This window comes from Adelges cooleyi, unplaced genomic scaffold, assembly GCF_023614345.1.
Source record: "Adelges cooleyi isolate 19-005CV unplaced genomic scaffold, UGA_ACOO_1.1 ACOO_flye_CR_arks_rails_tigmint_CR_PRNA_30, whole genome shotgun sequence".
Lineage (NCBI taxonomy): Eukaryota > Metazoa > Arthropoda > Insecta > Hemiptera > Adelgidae > Adelges > Adelges cooleyi.
Window position 1 is genome coordinate 4,524,635 of NW_026095971.1, and position 24,128 is coordinate 4,548,762.

Genomic DNA, 24,128 nt, shown 5'->3' on the forward strand with positions numbered 1-24,128 from the left:
ATTTTAAACGAGCAAAAAATTTAAAATTTAAACTTCGACCAAAAATTATTATTTTGTCACGTGGTTGTTTTTGCAAAATTTATTCTTACTTGAGAGGGCCTCGCGCCGGTGATTTTCAGTGGTAAAAACATGTTTGCGCCAACTGAAAATAACTCGCTTAAGTTGGTTTTAGAGTTAAAGTACCCATTATAAAATTAAAAGAAAACAATATTCCGGAGGGCAAGACGGTGCATTTTTTTTTAAAAATTCATATTTTGAAAAGTTACAGTCATTTAAAAATGTTAAAATAGTCGTTAGTTCTAAACTATGTATTGAGCGATATACTTGAAATAATGAAAAAAACGCACCGTCTTGCCCTCCGGAATATTGTTCTCTTTTAATTTTATAATGGGTGCTTTTTTTTCTAAAACCTTAATTAAACGAGTTACTTTCAGTCTGCTTAAACATGTAGAGATGAAAAAACATTTTTAAATCGCTTTCAAGGATGCTGAGATAGTTCAAAAATTAAATTAACTACCAAAATAGAGTCCTAGTTATTGAACTAATAATAACACATCACAGTTTAACCATTAAATTAAGATTTTGTAAAAAATTGCCTATACTTTACTCCTTAAAAATGGGCGGTGCGACGCCCTCTTAATACTGTATCGATAAAAAATATAAATTTCATATTATGCATTTTCCTATTTAATTTTAAATTGAATCTCACATTTTCTATTACATAGTTTTTCTATACTTCTTATTTACGCTGTTTTATTATTTTATTATAATCTACTATGTTTGAGTAAATTATTATTATTGACTTTAATACATTTTCTAATACAATTTTATATCGCATGAGAGAAAATACTGTCTCCATTCAAACAGCGTAGGTATTATACTTTATGGGGATATTTCATTTTTAATTACAAAAATAAAAAATAACAGCATATTTTATAAATATAAATAAATTTAGGTCACACTAAACTGACTCATGGACATCTAATGGGAAGAGAAAGACCCCAATATGCGAGACCTATGGGAAAGAAGTCACAGACCACAGTTAAGGAATGCCGCAAATACAATATAAACAGAAAAATCTCAAAATTTCAGACCACCTCATCGAATCTCTCGAACCTGACCCAGTGAATTCAGTCAGAATGATCTAGTTCCTAAAGAAATCTGATCTATACACAATTATCTAAGTTATAAGTTATAATAAATAGAAGTATCAAATTAGTCGTTTTAATAATACTAAATTTAAATTCTATAATCTATTACTCATTAGCATTTCAATAAGATAATTGTGACTAGTGGCCTTAAATGTCAAAGTTTATTTAAAATCAATAAAAAAAAACAAATTTAAAATGTTCTAATTAAAAGTAAAACACTTGAGAGTTTGAATACTAAATATAGAATTCACAAACCATACACTTTTAGCTTTATTTGTATTACCTCTAAAATATTATTTTTAAAATACTTAATTTATCACAATACTCAATAGCAACTTTTGTGGTGACAAATGACACTAGATGACGCCTCATAGAATAATCGGATTTTCATATACAAGTAATGTATATTGTAAATAATATACTTTTTTAGGAAGGCATTTTACGGGCCATACACGAGTTAGATTTTTTTATTTTATTATAAAAATAAACAAAAATCTGTCTAAAAAAAGCCGTAGGTATAAAAACTTATTTATAATAACGTATATAGTTAAAATTTTGAAAACAGCCCTATGCAAACTGTTAAAAAGTATACTTCTTTCAAACAAAAATTATCAAAATTTCATAATTACGAGGTGTCATCACTTTTTACGTAACTACATTTTTATATTTTAGTTATCGAGTAAAATGTGACTTATGTACGAAACTTTATCCCGACCTTTAAATATAGCCGGGCCCAGAATTAAACATATTCTATGGTCTTTAAACGTAAATAACAATATATTAAGTATACAATAATTGTTGTGTATATATTTAAATAAACATTTATTTTTCTTTATAGATTCAAGAAGATCTTAAATACTATTTTCCGGTATTAATTTCATTCAAATATTCTTAGTTATTACTACTTTTATCATACTACTATCATACCTATTGTTATCTACTAACAAAACAATAATTATCATACAATCATTGATACTGTGTATTTAGAATATTATCAAAATTTAGTCTGTGATATTATTATTATCGTTAGTCAATGAATAATGTAGTTACCAATAATTATTAGTTCTTGAAACGCGTACAAGTATTGTTTTGTACACTGAACAATATTAATATAATAATAATTACATGTAAACCAATGGCTACGTTTACGAATTTCAATTTACAATTAGATGATGCGATTTTTCAAGTAAGTATTAAACATTTTAAACGTTCACTAAACTCTTCTCTTGAGAAATTATTTAATAGAGTATGGTATGTTTTGTTATTGTAATACCTTTTAACATTAAAATTCAAAATTTTAAAGTGACCACCATTATGATTGTCATAATATAATATATTATATGTTTTTTTTCTGTAGTGCAAACAAACATTTGAAAATATTCTAAGCGCTTCAACAACGACTGTCCTCAAGAAATCAATACTAGACAAAATACTCATAATGCTTCAAGAATACATACACAGAGTTAAAGAAATAGATAAAAATGAGTCATCAAAGGAAATAGTTAACTGTGAGAACAATATATCGAGAGAGTATGAATAATCTAATTTTTTTTTTTATATTACAGAACAAATTAGACATTGTTTAGGGTTTTTATGTCATTCATTTACTAGTTTGCTTATCTGAAAGGAAAATAAATTAAAATTGCTACATTTTTGAAAATAAAAATCTTTCTTTTTAATACCAAGATGGCAGTTAACATGTACAGTTTAGAGTTTTTGTAAAGTTTTATTGGCCTTGGTAAAAATAAGTTTTAACATTTCATTTTTAATAATGCTTGAAATTTTGTTTTATTAATAAACTATTGTCTATATTTTTTTAGTATTTGCAAAAAAATTGAATCTTGCCAAAGATCAGCGGGAACTTCGAATAAGGCATTTGACTATTTCAAAGCTTTATGTAACGAAAAGAACTCACCTGGTAGGTAATTGAGGTATTCATTTATTGTTTCGGTGTTTTTTTTTTTTTTAACTAAATGTTTTACTTTCCATTCTGTTTTATGTTAGCTCTACAAAAGTGGGATAGCTACAAGTGTGCAGCTTGTAATTATCAAACGCCTAGAAAAGCGGATCTGAAAAAACATTTGAAACGCCATATGGGAGTTTGCGATTACTGCTGTAACTATTGTGCCAGAACATTTTTTGACAAATACAACTTGGAAAGACATGTAAATGCCAATCACACTAAACAACAACAATATTCTTGTACAATGGTAAATTCAACAGTTTTTAAAACATGATAAATCGTGTTGTTTTCTATTTTTTACAATAAATAATGATTTTTTAATTAGTCATAAATTAAATACTTTTTTCAGTGTACATATAAAACATATTTGTACGATTCGTTAAAACGCCATACAAAAATTAAGCATATTGAAGATACTGAACAACAATTTATATGTCCCATATGCTTTCATGTGAGCGCAACTAAACAAGACATGACAATTCATTCATACGTTCATAACCAAACTAAACCTTATATGTATGTATATTTTGAATAATCTAATTTTCTCTTTTTATTGGTCGACCTTATTATTTTTAGATGAAAGATTAGAAATAGTTAAATTTGCAAATACTAAAATATTTTCATAAAATAAATACATTCTATTGTTGCTAATTATTTTATAGGTGTGAAGAGTGTGGTTCTATGTTTGCTATTAAAAGTAGATTGAAAACTCATCAAAACACTGTACACAACGAGCGACTTCACACTTGTTGCATTTGTGAAAAATCTTTTCAATCAATGTCGCTGCTGAAACGTCACACAATGATTCATTCTCGTTTTAAACCCTATTCTTGCCCTTTCTGTAATCATTCGTCAAACAGTCAAAGTAACTTGACCAAACACGTACGAAACATTCATTCAAAAGCAAATTTCTCTTATCACAAGTATGCATTGTTTTTTTTTGAAAATTTAACAAAAAAAAGTAATTATTTAATGTTCAATTTTTCAGATTTATAAATGGAAAATAAATGTAAACCAAATAGAACAGCGACTGTTTGATTAATAAGAGAACCTGTCAAACAATTGCTTTGGCAAAACTATTACCTAATACCTGTATATGTTTATATATATTTAAAAAATCAATTGAATATAAATATACCAACTTGAACCATTTTGCATCTTGTGATACAATAAAATTGAAATACATTCCATTATTTTTATAATTTTGCACTAGTAAATTTATTATTTATCAACCATTTCGAAAACTGTCTTTACAAATGATTATGGTATGGTTAGGAGCATGGGTTTGTGGCAAATGACTGGAGTTTTCACCCATTTGGAAGCTAGCGACCAGCGCTGAACAGCAATTTCAGCTAATAATCAATCATAACTTCCCATTACAGTTAAATATTTATAAAAAACTTTTAAATGTATTGGGAGAATTTGATTTTTAATAGCTTATTTGGATTTAAAAATAAATATATTTTTAATAAAGCTACTCGCATTTATTTTACTAGTCTTTTGGACATAATTGCTTAAAGTTTCTATACAACTTATGACATAAACAAGTTTTGAATTCACTATTGTAGCACTCAACACATAAAATTTGACAAAACTTATTATCTATTAAGTACAAAAATTTGCTATAAGAATACTTAACAAATTTCTGAGACCACATGAACACAATTTTTGTACAATTGTAAAAAATAAAAAATTAAAAAATTACATTAAATTAAAAAAAATCACAAAATGTTGGAACTTCCGAGAAAAAAAATTAAGTCTTCAATTTACTCCCTATAAAGAACAATGTAGTGGACACTTTACATTTTATACTTATTTTTTTAGGCTTATTATTAGCTTCAATGTATTTCATTTGCATTAACTTTTGCAAGCTTTTTCTTTTTTGATTCAATTTTTTCTTGCAACTTGACTATAATTGAATCCAATTCATTCTATAAAATAATTTTTGTTAACACGTTTAAATTTTTATTTTGGTGTAATTTGTTTTTAGTAATGATCACTACAAAAATACCTCATTTAGTGTGTACATGAATTTACAATGCTTGAGTTGGTTGTGTTTTTTTGATAAAATCTCTATTGCATGCCTTAAACAATAGTCACAGTCTTCGTATGAATTGTGAACCTAAACAAATAATTACAATTTTTATGACGATATTGAGTATTTTTTTAGTAAAAACAACTTCAACTCACCATTGATATATACAGAATGGAATTGCATACATCACACTCAAAATCATTATCTTGTTCAGTCGACTTGGATGTGTTTACAGGTTGTAAACGCTCAGATGCTTTAAGACCCAAATCTTCCAATTGACTTCTCAGTGCCACTTCACAATCTCTCATATTACTCAAATTGTCCAGAAGCTGTTGAAAAATAATTACAACTTTAATATGAATTTCTATTATTCTAAGTATTATGGAAGTACAAATTAGAATTTTAACACCAAGGAAAAACAGCTGAAGTATTCTTATAACATTGGCATTTTGTAATTAGTGAAATTCCATACTAAGAGATACCAACCAACCATGTTAAAAAATTGGCTAATTGGGACAAGAAATTATTTAAAAAATATACTCATCATGATAAACTAATGGTGCTAATTTTAGGATCAAAGTTGCAGTTGGCTTTATGTTTTCTTCCCATTTAAAATTGTTAAGAATAGATATTAGAAAAGACTGTTGTAGTAGATTACTTTGCGTATATTAATAATTATATATATCTATTACCTGCTTTAAAACGTTATTTGGCGTTCTAGAATCAGTCGACATATTTATCAAAAGTTTCTCAAATGAAAAGGCTGCTGGTTCACAGTTTCTTTGTAAATCCTAAATGAATAAAAAAAATTCAAATAGAAAAATAATGTTTCCTAAGGTCACAGCGTAGTATTACCTGGAATATTTTTTCTGCATTATTTAACCATCCATTTTGTGTAAAGTATACACTCTCTGAAATGACATAGCCAGTGGAAATGTTACATGTGTAAGCATTGGGCATAACAATTAAAAATTGTCCAGGATTTTGTACAGTCCTGGTTAATGTAACACCGTGTTCTAATAATTTAGAAGGAGGAACCATTCCACTGTCGGCAGCTAACCACGTATGGTTATTTTTCCCTTCGGCAACAGCTCTGGGTAATAATGTTTTCATGGCTTGTCGAAATTTGGCACTTTGGTCACTCGGAACGCTATACCATATCTTGTCTGCTCCAGTGTGCAAGTACTCTATCCACGGAAGTCCATGAGGATCTTTGTACCAGCAACATGCAGAAAAAATCATTCCCATATGTATGGTAGGTACCGTCATACCCATAATAGGACCCAACGATTTTAATACGGACACTGGATTGTTGGTCAGCACTTTCAAGTTCCATGGATGTTTGGTAAACGTCGCGGTCTTGGTAGTCGGGAAACCATAACCTTCGGCTCCCGAATCAATTGAACCCGATAATACACATATATGGTTTTTCTTGTCTTCCACTTGTTTCCAGTACATTGATTCTACTTCTTCCGCTTTAATACTATTACCAGGAAGTTTCGAGTTTGTTTGGGTTTCTTTAAACCACATAGCGCTGGTGTTACGTGCTACTCTGTAATATGCACTCAATGCAATACTACGACCCTATATAACAATATGCTAAAATTAAAGTACTATTCAGTTTTTTTAATTAAGGTTAATTATTAAAAATACCTTTGTTATACAATCATTTACATCTCCAAATAATTCATTTTCCGTATCACCTTTGCGGCATACTTGCTTCCATTCTTTGTCCACTTCATTCATTAATTTTTGGCGTTCATCTTCAATGATAATATTACAACAATTATTAAAATTAATAGCAACAACAACACACTAATAATCAGTGTTTGGAATGTTCACAAAAATAGAACAAGTTTATAAACACATTTACAAAAAATGTTAAAAATTGATTGATGGAACTTACCATGAGAAAGAGTATCGTAAGGTAGTAAATACTTGCAGTATATATCATCAAGTTTTGTTACACGGTCTTGAGCACTTTTAGGTATTTTCATCAAGTCAGCTACACGAGACCATTTATCCAATTCAATTACTTCTTTTAGACCGCCCAGCTCTTGAACTGTATGATACAATCGTGGTAGATCGAGTTCCATTCCACCGATAAGTGGAGGATTAGATAAAACAATAGACTGAGTTTCTAAGTATTTTTTTATGACAATCATTTCATGAACATTTGGGCCCCAGCGATCCATCATTTTGTGAACATACTGATTATATGCCGTAAACCGCATGTCATCACTAACTTTACATTCGGGCTAAACAAACATAATCAAAACCAATTTAGGAATATTACAATAGATATACTTAGTATAATATTATAGACAAACCTTAAAATTAGCTGGTGGAACAATACGACATACACCAAATTTTTGAGCAACATGTTTAACAGTTTCAAAATATTCTAACGGATCTTTAAATTCTTCTTCAGTCGGGTAGAATGTCGGAGCATCGACCATATCTGCATATTTTTTGACAATTTTTTTTTTTATAGCAACTTTTTCAGAAGTCTTTCTTTTTATAACTTGTTTTTCAGTCCTAATGAATACAAACAGTAAAATATGATATATATTTTTTAATTAAAGTACATTGTAATATTTATATGAAAATTACTTCTTTATATTTTTTTTATCCGAGATTGTTGTTAATTTTTTTGATTCTGTATTTGGCATTAAGTGCTTCTTCTCTTCAACTTTTGACTCCGAAACTGTTAATGGTAACATTTCCTTCGAGGTGGAAGGTATACATTTAGGAGGCTGAATAGCTCGAGTTGTCGGTTGAACTGTACCAACGGGTGTCGTTTTGTTTGAAGTTTTGGATGTACATAACGGTTTAATTTTCCTTTCTGGTTTTGGTGATATAGAACTTCAAATAAACGAAAGAGACACATAAATATAAAAGGTAAATATATATAAGTATAAAAAAAAAAATGTATGTGTACCTGACAGGTATAGTTGAAGCTGCTGGGGGTTTGGTCACTAATTTGGCACTCATAACTAACTTGTTCTGAGGACCTTCAGTACCAAGTTTGACAGTGACACCTTGAATTAATGGTTGAGCCTGGACACCAGCCGGCAAAGGAATATAAAACAAACGTCCTTCCTCGCTATCAGCATCGTTTGATATTGTGGATTGAGATTTTCCTTCCATTGAATCGCTTTCAAAACTCACCTACAATTGAATTAAAATTAATTTGAATTAATTTTATTTTTTTATTTTAAATGTACGTACAGCAATAGAAGTATTAGGTGAAACTGTTCTGGACTTGACAGGAGATTGAGGTTTACTTCTACGGAAAGGCGTACTAGCTATTGGTAAATCTGGTTGAAAAGCATAAACACTGGTTTCGTTTTCAGGTGAAAAAGCATCTGAGCTATTTCCACTGCAAGACTGAGCCGTTGACAATCTTCTTTGCTGGAAAATCTTTTTTTCCGGAGTTTGCTCATCACAAACGTTATCAGTGATTTCTTTACGTTTTTCTTGACTAGACAGACGTTTTTCAAATTTCAGATCATACTTTGTACTGGCCAAAATCGTTGTTTTTGCCAAATAAGTGGAGTTTCCTTTCTTTTCCAATTCAGATTTTGATTCACTAGTGCTTATTGGACAAAGCTGTGATTCTATTTTTTTTTCACTAGTACTTAAAGTTGATTGAAGTGTGTTTTTGATTAGATCATTTGTTAATTTCTTGTTAGTATTTTCGGGTGTAGTGTTGTTTATTAACTTTTGTGTTTGATTTTCATTCTGTTTTCCATTCACCCAAGTGTTACCATTAGTGCTTAACCCATTTTTGGGTACTTTGACATTTTTAAAAGCTTGTTTCCAAGAAGTTGCCAAATCTTTCTTATCTTTGCTATTTCTGGCTAAATTAACCATTTTCATAGTACGACTCTCAAAAGTTTTTTCTTCTTTTTTATCATCGACATATTTTACAAAACTACTTTCAGTTGAAGTGGGCAATTTAGTTAACAATTGCCTGTTTGGAACAAATGGTTCATTAAATCTAGGAAGGGCACTACAAATTTCTGATAGAACTGATAAACCATCATCCTGTTTGAACTTGGGAAGTTGAAAACTTTTATCAGAAAAGTATCCTGGCACATTGATTTTGATATCTTTTTTTTCTAAACATAATTCCTTAGTTACGGTTGAAAATAACTTATTTCCAACTTTCTCAGTTTTTCCTTCATTTTTTATATTTAACGATTCCTTTTTCTCAAACTTACAAACATTGTCTGTTTTTATAGATTGACTATCGAGCTTAATTTCATTTTCTTCTTTTATAATTGGAACATCAAACTTTTTTTCAGTTTTTGTTATTTTTTTAGTTTCAGTATGTGCTTTCACTTTTCCACTGTTAGCGTTAATTTTTGTTAGGATTTCTTTATTTTCTGATTTTTTATCATTTTTTACCGATTTATTAACAAAGTTTACAGCCATACGATCAAGAAGCTCTTCTTTTGTATCACTAGCATTACTATTAAACATAGAAGGTATTTGTGTCGCCAATGGAGATGATAACATTTTTTTATTATTGTTGTACAAGTCCAAATTTGGCTTTTTACTTTTTTTTTCGTCTTTTTTAACTGGATCCTTAGTTGTTACTTTTTTTACATTATTTGTTGAATTATCGTCATTACTTATTACATTAGAAATTGTATCAGTCTTATTGTTAAGTGATTTTTCCTTTTTATTTTCAACATTATTTTTTTTCTTAATTTCTAATTCTTTGTCACATTTTAAAATATTTTTATTTGATGTTAGATGATTATGACTCTTTTTGGTATCAGAATCATGTTTGTTCAAATCTTTTTTCAGTTTAAAGTCAGTCTTATTTGTTTTCGGATTTTTTTTAATGGATTCTTCATCAATACTTTTACATTGTACACCAGGTTCATCTGTTTTATTAGATGTTGATTTTGAGGTTTGACAACTAGTTTTGGTTTTATGATCATTATTCTTTTCGTCTTCTTCGGAATCAGTCATAATGTAATCTTCAAGCATAGTAGAAGAACGACGAGGTCTTAAGTTCCTTTTACACAAATTCTGCGGAGGCCGTTTCACTTTGACAACTGAATTTAATTTCCGTTCTCGTGCTTCTGAAATATTTGATATTAAATGAATAAGGTGTAATTTTAATGAAACAGTAACTAATTTATTTACCACTTAATCGTAAATTTGGAAGTTCAGGAAAACTTTCAATGGAAGATGAATCATCATCATCATCGTTTTCATCAGAAAACCGCATATCTTTTTTTAACATTTCCATATATATAGTTGCTGCTTCTTTTGTTTTTCTAGGAGGCCTTGAACGGATTATTCTAAATCAAGAAATTATAATTAACAAAAAAAAAAAATTGCACAGTGTTTATATAACAAATATTTACGTACCCATTTGAATCTTTACTTTCACGATTGTTTCTTATGTTATCTACTGAACATGTTCTTTTTTTGTTAACTGAAGCCACTTTAGTTTCAACTAAACTTTTAGCTTTATTTTTGGACGATGCAGTATTTGTGTCACATTTTTTAATAGAAGCAGTAATTATATCTTGGTTGCAGCTATTCTCATGTTTGGTTACTAAACTTCTAGTATTTCGCTCATTTTTATTGATAACTTTGGAACTTAAATCATTTGATCTATCTTTAACATTTCCAAGGTCACTTTGGTGATCAATATTCTTAGAAACAGTCTTTTTTCTCGATGATCTTTCTTCAGCACTATTAGAGTCTTTAGATGTGGTTGAAGAAGGTTTACCTTTAACCCATTTACCTTTATCATCTGAAAATGTTTAAAAAATATCAAAATGGTATAAAAATAATATTATTATCTTTTGTTACCTCGAAGTTGATTTACGCCCGGACCAAATACATTTGGCAAAGAATTTGATCGTGTTATTCGGCCTTTTAACCTACTAACTTGTTTGCCATCAAGAGGAATTTGCTTTCCACTTTTTTTAATGGCTTTCTGAACTTTTTGTGGAACTTGAGGCCTGAAATTGAAAAAAGAACCATTGTCTTAGGTCTTTTACACAACTGCATATATAAAATGTTTGTATTTAAAAAAAAAATTATTCAAGAATAGCATTTACCATCTACGCGTAGGTTAATAGCGTAGATTTTAATATGTACATTCATTCGCGCGGCTTATTAGTCCCAAATTTATATGAATTACACAGCTTAAGAAAAAACATGAATGCCATTAGGACAATTTCATGGTTAGGAGTAAAACTTGTTTAAAGTTTGTGGAAAACTAAGTTGGCTTACTTTTGAGTTTTAGGATTGACTTTTTTAATTTTTGGCCCGTGGCGGAGGGCTAATTGCCGTAAGGTGAGAGCTTCTTGTCTTATTGCGTACCTCGAACTTGATCTAACTAAATTACGACCAATAACTATAAATTACACAAAACATATAAAAAATAAATAAATACATATTATATTAATTTGTTTATTTATATAAGGTAATTCTGTACCTTTTTGCCCGAGCTTGGTCAAGGAAGCATACTTAGTTTGCGATACTTGTTGTTTCACATTTTTCTTTTCACCTGGTCCATTTTTAACAACATTGTTTACTACATTTTTTGTCGGAAGTGTTGTAGAACTCTTTTTTCTCTTCTAAAATGTTTAATTATTAGAAAATATTTTAATATATGAATAAAAAAATTAAATAGATTGTACTACCTTTCCAGCAATAATTTCTTGTGCTGAAAGAGAACGCTGAGGCTTATTGAAAAAGTCTAATCGCGGAGGTAATAAACTTGTTCCTAAGATCATTGTAAGATTTTTTAATATTATATCATGTTCTTATTAGTGTTTTTAACATACCTCTAAAACAGAGAAAGGTAAGGAAATCTTCTGTATTTGGTCTTTTGATAGGAGGTTTTATCACATTATTAGAAACTAAAGACGACTGAACTGGTTTCTGTTGTGTGTTAAATTGTGTTACAGCATTTTGGGCAAACTTACGTTGTGCTTGAACTTTGATTCTAAAAGATTAAACAACAATATTAGTTGAAAACACAATGTATTGATTATAAAACAATATTTTTAAATAATAAACCAATACATCTAGTACCAATTTTCACATTTTTCCTACTGCCTTAATTAATAATTAACTTTATTAGATAAATTGTTATAATTTAAAATATTATGAAATATGTATTTAGAATATAAATTGAAACTGAAAATAACAGTGAGAGATAAGATGAAAATAAGAAAATTATAAAAAAATAATAATATATATAACCTGTGCAGTGGTTAAATGCAGTAGTTCAACAACCAACATTAAACATTTGGATTCCATAAAAATTAAAACTTATATAACCTCGTATCACTATTTAGTGGTTTTCTTGGCAATCAACTCCAGAAATCAAACAACTGTACTTTCAAATTTGGAAATAAATATAATTATTCCTCTGTGATGTATGAGTAAAGAAAATGTTACCTTAATGTTTGATACTTTACAACAATTATGCTGCGAGTCTTAAAATTTAGGGGGATGATTGATTAATCATACTTAGTAATTGTTATTTAAATTAAATAAAAGTGGGTAGACATTGTCTAACTGTCTCCTATGCTGATTGCGCAATGACAAACAATAAAAAAAAAACAAATATATATAATTTTATCAATAGAAAATCATATATTTTTACATTAATTAAATCTCAAAACTACAGTAAAATGAAAAAAAAATTATTATTACTCTTAAAATAATTGATATTACTTTTTTGTACTTGATTCCAAGATCGGCTCTTCATTGTTTAGTTGTTTACGTTTCTTGGTGTCAGTCTCATTTAACGCTGACATGATACTGCTTCTGCAGGTGTCGCAGTCTTCATGCAATACCTATTGTTGGTGATGCATTGGATGGCTAACCAAAACAAATAAACATAACCCATCAACAGAGTAAATCTTTTTAAACAAATTTTAACACTATCATTCTAGGATTAATAATAATAGTTATTTAGTTTTTTTGAGAAACCCATCGATATTGCTTAACTGACCAATAAAAAAGTGTTGGTAAGAAGTATTTTGCCTTTTTACACATTTAACATTTTTACAAAATGTACTCTTCTCCTTTAGCCCTAACTCTTTTTTAAGTCTTTTATATATACATAAAAATAAAGAAAGAAAAATACAGCATAATAAGGGTATCTTTAGTTTCTACTACAGTAGAAAATGTTCAGTCATTACAAAATTGTGACTGTAGTCAGAAAATAAGCTTGTACAAAAAATATATTTTTAAGAAAATCAAAATTGTATATTTTAATACATTTTTTATCTACATTATTACTTTAAAGATCTGAAGTTATACCCTGACAAGAAAACTTCTGATCTCATTCATAATGAAGTGTTTTGAAACTATGAAACAATTAGAAATTAAGAATTAGAGATGAGACTAAATAAGCTGGACAACACTAACTGGTCACATGTTTAAAGTGCATTAGGTATAATAAAAACTTTTTTTTAAAACTATTTAGTTGATACAAAATAGAAGTATGTAAGTCATATATTTTTTTTTCAGGTACCTATATTTTCTTGGTGCATATTATAATAGTGAGAAATATTTGATGCACTTACACATATTTGTGTGAAATATTATGCTGAAAATAATATGTATGTGAGAAAATTATAATTTACAAAACACTAGATACAAATGGAAGTATATAATGATGAGTATGTGTTGTTTACTTTCCTATATACATCAGCGGTCAAAATAATAATAAGGAAACAATTATTGATGGGTTTACCTACCCGTTTTAAATTCACTAAAACTACTTTACGGAAATCCGAAAAACACTCAGGAAACGCGTACGAAAAATAATCATATTTTATGACGACTTAAAAATAAATAATTGTTTTATTAAATTCTTAGAATTTCTATCTTCTGGCGCGATGTGGATTCGAAATATTATTGTACTATTGTAGTTCATTTCATTGTTAACCATTTAGCACCCAAGCCCACAGTCAACCGCGTGCATTAACAGACTGATAATGGGCAATGGCTACAGGGTGTCGGACAACACGTAATCTCGAGGAATCATTTTTATTATTATTGTTATGCGTACTTGGTGTATTTTGCTACAATTTTTACGATGTGCACCGCAGACGGTCCGGGAGGTGTCCGCCTCCACTGCGGCACAGTGGATTATTGTAACCGAGTACCATTGTGACGACCGAACGTGTGTATACACACAAAAACAATTAATGTAAATAATATATATGTATGTATATAAAAAAAAGAAGGGAAAAAATGATAATAAAAACACACAGAGAATATCACTGCGTAATGCGTACAATAGAACACGCTGCGGTCCGCGGACGACGTCGAATTAGAAAACTTTAAGAAATTATTATCGCGATTATGTCGTTATTTATTTATTTATATTATTTTGATCCTCAAAAACCAAAACACGAGACTCACGCACACATACACACACTCATTAAAAATAAACGCACACACGCGCAGGCCGCCGAGAAATTGATGATAAAAATGTTTTGTTCTCGTAACGAACCGGCAACGTAGGCCAGGCGACGTTGCCACGGGCCGAACGGTGTCGTCGTTCAGTCCAGTGTGTAAACAAAAACGGGATGCGCCGTCGTCGGCGGGGGTAAGGGGAAATGGGATGAATTATGGGGGATGATACGGAGGAGGAAATAAGTAGAACCCGTGGTCGGGGGATAGAAAAAAAATACTAGGGTGCAGCCTCTAACAATGAACGGCACGTCATAATAATAATGTAGCGAACGGCGAACGCACTGTTCAGCGGTTGACCACCGGATACTTTACATCAGGGACAGGATGATGTGATAACTGATAAGGAATACCAAAGAACTATATTGACCTAGTTTTCAACGTATTTATTTCGCATAATATATAACATAACATTAACATTAATAATGTTTAGTAACGATTGAGTTTGAAGAGGTTTTTACATTATGACGACGAACGGCGGAAGTGGTCTTCGACGACACGATGATGACTTTAGGCTAAAACAAAATAGAAATAAAAAAATAAAAAATCAATAATTTTCACTCCGTTATAATGTAAGGGGCTACCAACACGAAACCCTCCCTTCGAAAAGAGGAAACCTGGAAATGGCATCATAATTATTGACCCGTTTCATTATAGTGTTGTCAAGTCTAAATTAAACTTAACAACACTGAACACGAGGGACTAACTTTGGTCTGTGTTGATGGTAGCGTAATTCGTGAATAGTTGAATTCAAGGGACATAGTCTTTATAGCCTTTTCTAAAAGCCTTATGTTTAGTTTAGTTGTTCTATTAAATACCACTTCTCCTTTAGCATAACTTTTTTAATTTTATGGTAACCTTATCGGGTGCCTCCAAATACCTCAAGCTATTTGCACATAATATATGGTTGCAGGTTGTTGGCTTGTTGACATACGACTTACGAAGTAAGTTTCCAGTTACAAAGCGAATGTTAAAAGTAATACATCAACATAACATGCATACAGCATATTATAAGCAGTAATGCATTTACAAGGATCGATCAGGGTGATATACGATCTCCCAAAGGTTTATTTGTATACAAAAGTACCTATTAAAAATTAATGTAAATGTCGAATAATAAAAAACAAAATGTCACAAAAAAATTAACATTTTACACATTTAATATATTTAATAAATAAATGTAAGGCAATTAATATTTCAATTTTTTTTTTTTTTAACTAACAAATACGTTAGTTGATAAGAAGCATTTTTAAAAATTGATTTAAGATGCATTTTGTCTCATTGAAAACAATTAACTATATAATTAAGCATACAGTTATAAAGCATGGTAGTTACACCTTTTTGGGACCGGTCATAAGAGCAACTTATACACGGGGGCTTAGAGGGCAACATTTTTTTTTATATCATCCCCTAAAATAAAATTATAAATACGCCACTGGCTATAAGCAAACATTGCCAAAAATTGTTTTATACTATGTTAAAAACATAAAAGCTCGAACAATTTTTTTAACTGATTTAAAAAATACGTACTGCAGCTTTAACATACATAGACAGACCACGCAAGTCGCCATATACTTTTTTGGTAACCTAATTCTATAGACGCAAACCTATATAAATTTTGTGTTGCAGGGTCGTATTTATGGGAGGAGGCTGCAGCCCCCCTCCCCCGAAATTTGTTTAGCCTGCTTATGGACCTATAGGAAATAAATTGTAGAAGTTCATTATTGTTTTTAATTTATTAATTTTATGTATCTATTTGCGTTTTTAAATTTACTAAATGACAATTACTTCTTCTCGTCCAACTATTTTGGTCGTATCGATTAAACCGTACATTGTTTACCGCAATATTCAACCGCAAATTTTTAGGTTTTTTGTAATCAGTTATATTACTGTGAGCAGCCGGCGATAAAATATGATGATAACACCCGTATTATTATTATTATGGTTTTTCCTAAAAACGCTTTATTCATAATAAAACTATTTTCTATTTTTGTATAATATTAATAAATAATAATATCTTGTTTTTCGTGCGATTACAAAAAAAAGTTACAAACGTAATTGTCGTAAAAGGTAAGTTATAGATATTGGTAACAGGTAATTCGACACCCCTAAAAAATTGCCGCTATTGTGTTTAATGAGAAACTCATCATTAAGTACATAAACATATTATAATTAAAATTGAAAATTCTCAATTTATTTATTCGAATAATATTATAAACCCGTTTGATTCAATACATTTTAATAAAAAGCTAGTTAGGTATATAATAAACAAAACTCAAAAGTAGAACAAGCAGCCTACGTTGATTTTTGATCTTTACACAACTATGTATATCAATGTTATAATTTATTCTTGAACCGTAAATATTAATTATTATATGTATACGTTTGAAAACGAATCATTTATTATAACATTGTAAATTATTTTTAAAAAAAGTGACTTCTAGTAGTAATTTTACAATACTTATTTTCTAAGAAATATTTTTAGAAACGAAAATAACACTCGCCGAACAGTCATCCTGGTATTTATGCTCTAATCTCGTCACGGTGCGAGTAAAACGCGTTCCAAGTAGTAATGTTATTTCGCTAGAAAACTGAATAGTACTGAACAGAAGTGATGACTGACTAAAAAGTAAAAAGTCATTCGAGTTTAATAGTAAAGTAAAATACTTTAGTTTATAGTTTTTGCATTAAATATAGATGCCAGATTAGGTTAGTTTTAGTAGTGTAATTAAAATAGTTTTTTTTTATTTAACCGACATGAAAAGAACACATGTTTGATGTTTCAGTGTATGTAGTCGCAATTCAAGTTCCGAGTGTCCAAACTCCAGAGGGATATTTTAATAGTGATTTACAGTTACCTATCAGTTGTTAGATTTCTAGAGCTGGTTAGGACGTAATTGTTATGAAAAATAATTGGCTATAATGGTTTTGTTATCTATGGTGATAGTAAGATTTGTATGCTAACATAGAAGAATAACGTCAATATCCTATACTAATACAATGAGAATATCTTGTCAGTTGTCACCCTTAGATCAACGTAATTAAATGATCTAAGATGCCGAAACAGAATGGCGTTTTATGAAATACAATCAAATAATAGGTAGCTATAGATATAGCATACACGTTAGTCGTAAAACAGCGAAGCAACGAAATTAAGAGAACATTCTCCTAGTCGATCTTTAGTTTTATTTAAAAAAAAAAAACATAACTAGTAGTGTAAACCGTATAAAACCGTAGTGTAAATATTTTAAAAGCCGTTTTTTATTTAATTCCACTATATTATTATGACCTTTGCTAGACCAATATAATTTCAAAAGCGAAAAATAATTGAACCGGTTTATTATAAATATAGTTGCTAAATAAGTTTAGTAGTGTGTTGCTATAATAAATAATAGGTACTTAATACTTATAAATATTTTAAAATTGCTATTAATAATGTATATTATTAGTAATAATAATGACAAAATAAAATCGTACCTAAAATGATTAATCTTGTAGTATATGTATAATAATACCTCTCTCTCTCTCTCCAATATGAATAATACCTATAATATGTAAATATTATATTTTGTTAGCTACTATACAGGTGATTGTACTTACAGAGCACCACAATAGAGATATTTAAAACAAATATTTCAGTAACGGGTAACAATACAAGTATCTGTATTTATTAGTAGCACGGATAACCAAAGTGTTCAATAAAAAAAGCGTTTTAACACTAAAGGTTGCTCAGCCAACAAGACAATTTTTGGTTGGGAAGTATAGACATAGTTAAAATGACTAATCTTTTGACTAAATTGGACGCATACAAAAATTTGTTTGGCTCGCGTTCTTCCATTTAAAGATTTACCACTAATATAGACTTCAATAATATTATAAACAATATACATTAAACCTATATAAATTATTTTAAGTAATAATGTTTAGAATTTCAATTTCATTTGAATACATATATCATAAAGACCACTAGTTTCATAAAGACTATAGAAAAGAATTATTTTATTATCTTTATTTTTAAAAAACTACTAGTATATATATAATATAGCTGGGGTGATTGAACGAGATATAGAAGATTGAGCTCTATGGAGATGTAGGACTAAGGTGGCCGATCCCATGTAGTTGGCAAGTTGGTAGTGTAAGGCGAAAATGAAGAAGAGAAACCAAATAATAGGATTCTGCAGACATCCAATATATAATAATAACGTAATGAAAACATATAAAAACCAAACATTTTGCATCATTTTGGATAGTAATAACATTTAAATATCATCCAGATTTTAAAATTATTTAAATTAAATCATTAAATAATTGTAATTTGTTTCAATATTTATTTAGTAAATATAAAAGTAATATTTTTATTTTTATTATATTCTGATAAAATCTGGTAAGTCAATATTATTCATATTCCATACATCCAACAGTTTTTATCATTTTTTAATATTGGGAAATCAGGTTATCCCCCCCCCTCATATTACCAATACTTACTAAAGAATTTGGCATGCAATTTAATTTTCCACAGACATTCCTTGTTCAGATGTAAGTTCTTTTTGTACTTCCACCTGTAAACGTATTTAAATATTAGTAATTTGTATGTCATAGTTTTATAATAAACAATAAAAATTAAAAATCCACTGCCTTTTATCTTCCTCCAACTGAATTAATTCTATTTAACTATTTTGATGAATCCCAAAGTAACTTGGCAATAATTCCCATCAAAATTTTAAATCATCACCCAATCGCTACCAACATTTAATCAGGTAGTTAAGACAACTGAACAAACATACTGGTAAAATTTGAATTTACTAAAAATTTCACAGACTAACACATACTGTTTAATTTTCAATAAGATACATGATACAGTCTAACTCCCATTTCGAAAAAAAAAACTAAGGAACCATAGTTTCTCTTAAAAAATATAGTTTATGTTTGTTACAAAAACTAATATGTTCAATATAGACTTTAATAGGTACAACTTATTGAGCTTAACTTAAATGTATTCATTTTATTGGTAGTAAGCCAAACTGTTCCTATAGCAATACTTTTTCTTGTAGGGCAAATGAAAAATAATACTTAAGTATAAAATGTGTTGATATAAATATGATTAAGAATTTAAAAAAAAATATTGTATTACCTCAACCAAATTGTCAACATCCATTTTATCACTATTACAAGAAGTTCGCTTTTTTCTGAATTTTTTTATTTTTTTTTCAGGACTCTGAATATATTCAAATATATTAACATAATTATAAGGTAGTTGTAAGAGTTGATCATTGACTGGTTTTTGTAAAATTTCAGGAATCATAAATGGCTTAAGCCAAAGAACCAACGGAGTATCTCCAGGAGTGTACAAACTTTCTGGATAGTAAAAATTAATACCATCTAACTGAATACCGTCAGTAAAAAATTCACTTTTTTCTAGAAGTAATGGATAGCAGTCTTTTGCTAACATCCGTGGAGCAAGCTAAAAATAAAACAAATGTACATTTAAAACAAATCACAAATAAGTTTCTACAGAAGAATTTTTCTTGTTTAACAAAGGATTTTAGATAGTAAAAAAAAAATTATCATTACCTCAAATGGGTAATTATTCTTCACTGATTTTTGATCAATGCCTGGTAATTCAGCTAATTTACTTTGAATAAAATAAAACCTGAATTCAGCCTAAAAAAAAATTTAACAATTTAAAGAAAAACATTTTTTTTTTAAAAATAATTTGTTATTAGCATACATCAAAATTAGTATACGGTACACCCATCCACTCAATGACATCTAATACAAAGTACTTTTTCAATTTAAAATTATAAATACAATCTAGAACTGTGCGCTTGCGATGTGATGGACTGTTACTTGGTTTATGACAACCATACGGAAACAATGAAGGAAAAAAATTGATCGAAGTACCTTTTTTGTTAACTGCTTTTGTTTTATTCTAAAAAAAATAAAATATATCAATATTTTATAAATAAGAAATTAAAATGTATTATAATTAAGAACCAATTAACTATTTAGGTTTTTTTATTACGTCTTGGGCAATAACGCAACAACGCTTTCCTTCAGGACACAAAACTGCTATCCAGTCATCAATATTTTCAGGAACTTCTAACAACCATTCAGAATACATCATAGAAGTTGCGAGTTCATATGCTTCGCTATTTGGAGTATATGGCCAACTTTTTTTGCTTTCGACTTCCTATAAAATAACAATTTTTTTGTTCTAAAATTTATAAATATACTGTTTTTTTCACAAAACAAAACTAATTAGAATTCGAAAAAACAGCTGTTATTTTACAATTACAACCATTGGTACAATTTTAGGCGGATGTAGACATACTCAAAACTCTGCAAGTTAAAATCAGTAATATTCAGTTAATCATAACTCATTAATCCCTTATAAAAAAAACTAAATCTAAAAATATAATCTTTTATACAGTTCTAACTTCTAAGTTTAAGTGGTTCAATACGTTTAGCCCCCATTTTTACAACATACCATATCCACAGTACTTTCATTATTATCAATGTTCCTTCTTTTTGTAATTTCTTCATCGCGTTTTCTAAAAAAAAAAATGATCAAAATATAGTGTATCAAAATAATATAATACAAAAGTGACATTAATAATCCCAAATTATTTTAATTCAATTTTATCTTGAAGAACATACAATACGTGTTCTTCAAAAACAAAATATAAAAAGTAATAACACATTGTAATACAATGTGTAATAACACATTATTTTACCGTAAAAACAAATTTAACTTATATTAACATTTCATTTTTTATTTTTATACATTGAACAAATAATATTATAGTTTATTATCGTCGCTTGTCCATTTTATAATAAAAGTTTTAAGCATTTATTACAAATTTCGAAAGGATTATTTATACTAGTCGATTAAACTAATTGAACAATTTTTATGCAGTATTGTAAAATTACACTTACATGAAAACCACAGAGTTGAGATTGTCAATAATCTCCATAACAGATTTTAGTACTGAAGAACCCATTTTATAAGTTATTGGTAAACTTATAATATATTATAGTTAAACAACTTTTTTAAACTTAAACAAAACTCTTTAAACAAAAAAAAAAACTTGCAACAATAACACTGGATAACAAGGATTAAATAATCGTAAAAGATTACAATTTAGCATTGAGATAATGTACATCAAGAAATTGTTATTGTGTACTATGTAGTGTTATTATCTTATAATTTTTATGCTGGGAATCCCAAGCACTAACACTAAATATAACATACAACCCTTTAAAAATAATTCTACAATAGTCAAGACATCAATAACACCAAAACATTTAGACAGAATAAAATTTGAAGTAAAATACAACTTTACACCTTAATCAAATTTAATAAAGTAATATCTAGTTAAAAAAAACAAGTTACTAACTATTAATGTACATTTTGTAATTGGAGAAATGAGAACTAACATAATTGAATAAAAGTATTTTGTAAACATAAAAATGTACCTTAAAATCTTTAAGTTTGTTTTGAAAAATTAAATTTCTAGATTTGTACAATTAATGTATTAATACATTATAAAATTAGGTTTTCCATGTATCAAATAAAAACAAATTCAGAAATATAAACCTCTTTATATTATGGAACACAGATATTTGTTGTCAATATTTCTTTTAATTTTTTAATTTGATAAGCATTTAAATGAGACAAAGGTACCTTGTTTTAAATAATCAATTTTTACTTAGCATAATTTTACTTTTTAACTCATAATATAATTTCATGGACTCATATTGAATACTAATTCAAAAAATGAACATCCAATAAAAATAACCACTATGTAAATCTAATTAGATTCTATAAAAATATACAAAATAACTTACTGTCTCTGAATAACTAATGTTTCTTGTCTCCGTTTCGCTTGTTGAAATTTCAATTTTAAGTAAATTGGACAGACCTTTGCACTAATAGTTTCAGAAGTTGAAAACCTAGATTCCATCATCATACTATTCTAAAATAAAACAGTTATAATTAATAGTATACCTAGCATTTTTTAAAAATTATTACGGTTGTTAATAAACTTTACATTTAATTTTTATTTAGCTAACACTAAGTGTAAATTATATAGTAAAAGTTTTAAATTGAATATGTTGAATAGTGCTTAAAAAGATACTGAAAAACTATTATGTAAGTCGGTACGATTTGCAAAAGTAAAAACAAATAATTAGTCAAATATTAATAAGTTAGATTATAAATTTAGTTATTTAAAAACATTACAAATGTCAAAGTTAATAAAAAAGTAATTCAAATCAAAGCGCCGTGAATGTTATCTTAGTATCATAGAGTAATAACTACTCTAAACTTATCATAAAATGACGTTATCAATGGATTTGTGATAAGTGTAATTATTTTTTATACTGGCAACACTGATCATTGCAATAGCTGCTGATGTTTCACTGTTAAATGGCCCAATGTCCCAATATACAGCTGTAATGCTATAATTTTACATATACAAAACGCCTGTAAAATTTGCTTATGTTTTTAAAGTTATCACCCCAATAAAGTTTTTATTCTTAATTTGACTGAAGAAAAGATTTAAAGAAGTTTAATTATGGAAATCAGTGACATAACATTGTTATCAAATTGTTGGTAGACATTACCATTAAAACAATTTAATACTATATCTGCCATGATGTAGCTACGAAAAAAAAAATAATAGCTTAATAGACACTTCAAACATTTGTATGAATTATTATGTTTAAAAGACTAAAATAAAATATATTATTTGTATAAAATATATATATATATATTTTTATTTATTTATTAAAACTGAATATGTGAATGTTCTTATATTTTGTTATCGATTTTGAAAGTCTAGAAGAAGCGAGAAATCATACAGTTATGAAACTAAGCAATAAATTTAGGCAAAATGGCAAGCGATAAAATTGTTAATATATTGAAAATTATAATTATTTCTATTATTTACAGCCGCAAAAATTGCTGGCTGCACGAAATTTCCCTACAAGTTTAGGTGTAGCTGGCCCTTTATACGACGAATCGTAATTATAGTTATACTCAGATTGTACTTGTTAAAACACACTTAAAGTTGTGTCTGTGTTCGACAATACCATACACGACAAAAGCTAAGGGATGAACTTTTAGTTTTATAAAGTATTTTCGGTGTACGATTTATCAGTTCTGCGTTGAACCTAAATTTTGCAATAATCATTGAATTCATTGTATTTTGGTATCAAACATGTGTCCAATATTGTTTTAAATCTTTATAAACGACTAATCTACCTATTATAATATATATTATGTATAGCTAATTGAAAAGTTAAAATTTCTCAATTCTATAATATTGGGAGTTTTATTTTTGAAGTTAAATTTTGCTGTCAGTTAATTTGTCGTTTGTACTTTGTTCTAAATAAATTTATTTTCCTTGATTTACGGTCACGCGGTCACCATTAAAACAATATTAGCTAAACGTAAACGATTCATATTTCTGTTGAACATTTTCTTTGTACGCTTACAAATTGC

The 24,128-nt window shown here is 28.4% G+C and overlaps 3 protein-coding genes across 9 annotated transcripts; 1 reads left to right on the plus strand and 2 right to left on the minus strand.

Annotated features, from left to right (window-relative positions):
* The first annotated feature begins 2,172 nt into the window (after window positions 1-2,172).
* On the plus strand, window positions 2,173-4,316 carry LOC126838230 (oocyte zinc finger protein XlCOF19-like). Of its 2 annotated transcripts, none has more exons than XM_050572493.1 (7): window positions 2,173-2,337; window positions 2,509-2,681; window positions 2,972-3,069; window positions 3,156-3,361; window positions 3,464-3,630; window positions 3,777-4,037; window positions 4,103-4,316. In XM_050572493.1, exons 1-7 carry the CDS (start codon window positions 2,287-2,289, stop codon window positions 4,119-4,121), a joined length of 975 nt encoding a protein of 324 aa, XP_050428450.1. In that variant the 5' UTR covers window positions 2,173-2,286; the 3' UTR covers window positions 4,122-4,316. The 2 variants fall into 2 exon arrangements, with proteins under 2 accessions (XP_050428450.1, XP_050428451.1); XM_050572494.1 differs by having other exon boundaries at window positions 2,509-2,659; window positions 2,972-3,073.
* A 262-nt stretch (window positions 4,317-4,578) lies between these two features.
* On the minus strand, window positions 4,579-14,615 carry LOC126838229 (uncharacterized). 4 transcript variants are annotated; one of them, XM_050572492.1, is made up of 20 exons: window positions 14,217-14,615; window positions 12,872-13,018; window positions 11,974-12,134; window positions 11,830-11,912; window positions 11,622-11,763; window positions 11,417-11,522; window positions 10,991-11,142; window positions 10,541-10,931; window positions 10,313-10,470; window positions 8,381-10,248; window positions 8,091-8,320; window positions 7,763-8,014; window positions 7,480-7,687; window positions 7,056-7,407; window positions 6,803-6,912; window positions 6,005-6,733; window positions 5,842-5,940; window positions 5,305-5,478; window positions 5,126-5,236; window positions 4,579-5,045 (listed from the first exon to the last, which is right to left on the minus strand). In XM_050572492.1, the coding sequence occupies exons 2-20, from the start codon at window positions 12,952-12,954 to the stop codon at window positions 4,953-4,955; spliced, it is 5,502 nt and encodes a 1,833-aa protein (XP_050428449.1). In that variant the 5' UTR covers window positions 12,955-13,018; window positions 14,217-14,615; the 3' UTR covers window positions 4,579-4,952. The 4 variants fall into 4 exon arrangements, with proteins under 4 accessions (XP_050428449.1, XP_050428448.1, XP_050428446.1 ...); XM_050572491.1 differs by having other exon boundaries at window positions 10,541-10,922; window positions 11,417-11,540; XM_050572489.1 differs by having other exon boundaries at window positions 11,417-11,540; window positions 14,217-14,614.
* A 379-nt stretch (window positions 14,616-14,994) lies between these two features.
* Window positions 14,995-22,891, minus strand: LOC126838959 (snurportin-1). 3 transcript variants are annotated; one of them, XM_050573780.1, is made up of 9 exons: window positions 22,675-22,891; window positions 22,472-22,594; window positions 21,111-21,174; window positions 20,646-20,813; window positions 20,352-20,552; window positions 20,195-20,284; window positions 19,755-20,084; window positions 19,109-19,182; window positions 14,995-15,138 (listed from the first exon to the last, which is right to left on the minus strand). In XM_050573780.1, exons 2-8 carry the CDS (start codon window positions 22,591-22,593, stop codon window positions 19,129-19,131), a joined length of 1,029 nt encoding a protein of 342 aa, XP_050429737.1. In that variant the 5' UTR covers window position 22,594; window positions 22,675-22,891; the 3' UTR covers window positions 14,995-15,138; window positions 19,109-19,128. The 3 variants fall into 3 exon arrangements, with proteins under 3 accessions (XP_050429737.1, XP_050429736.1, XP_050429739.1); XM_050573779.1 differs by having other exon boundaries at window positions 22,472-22,599; XM_050573782.1 differs by lacking the exons at window positions 22,472-22,594; window positions 22,675-22,891 and adding an exon at window positions 21,560-21,745.
* Window positions 22,892-24,128: the final 1,237 nt, after the last annotated feature.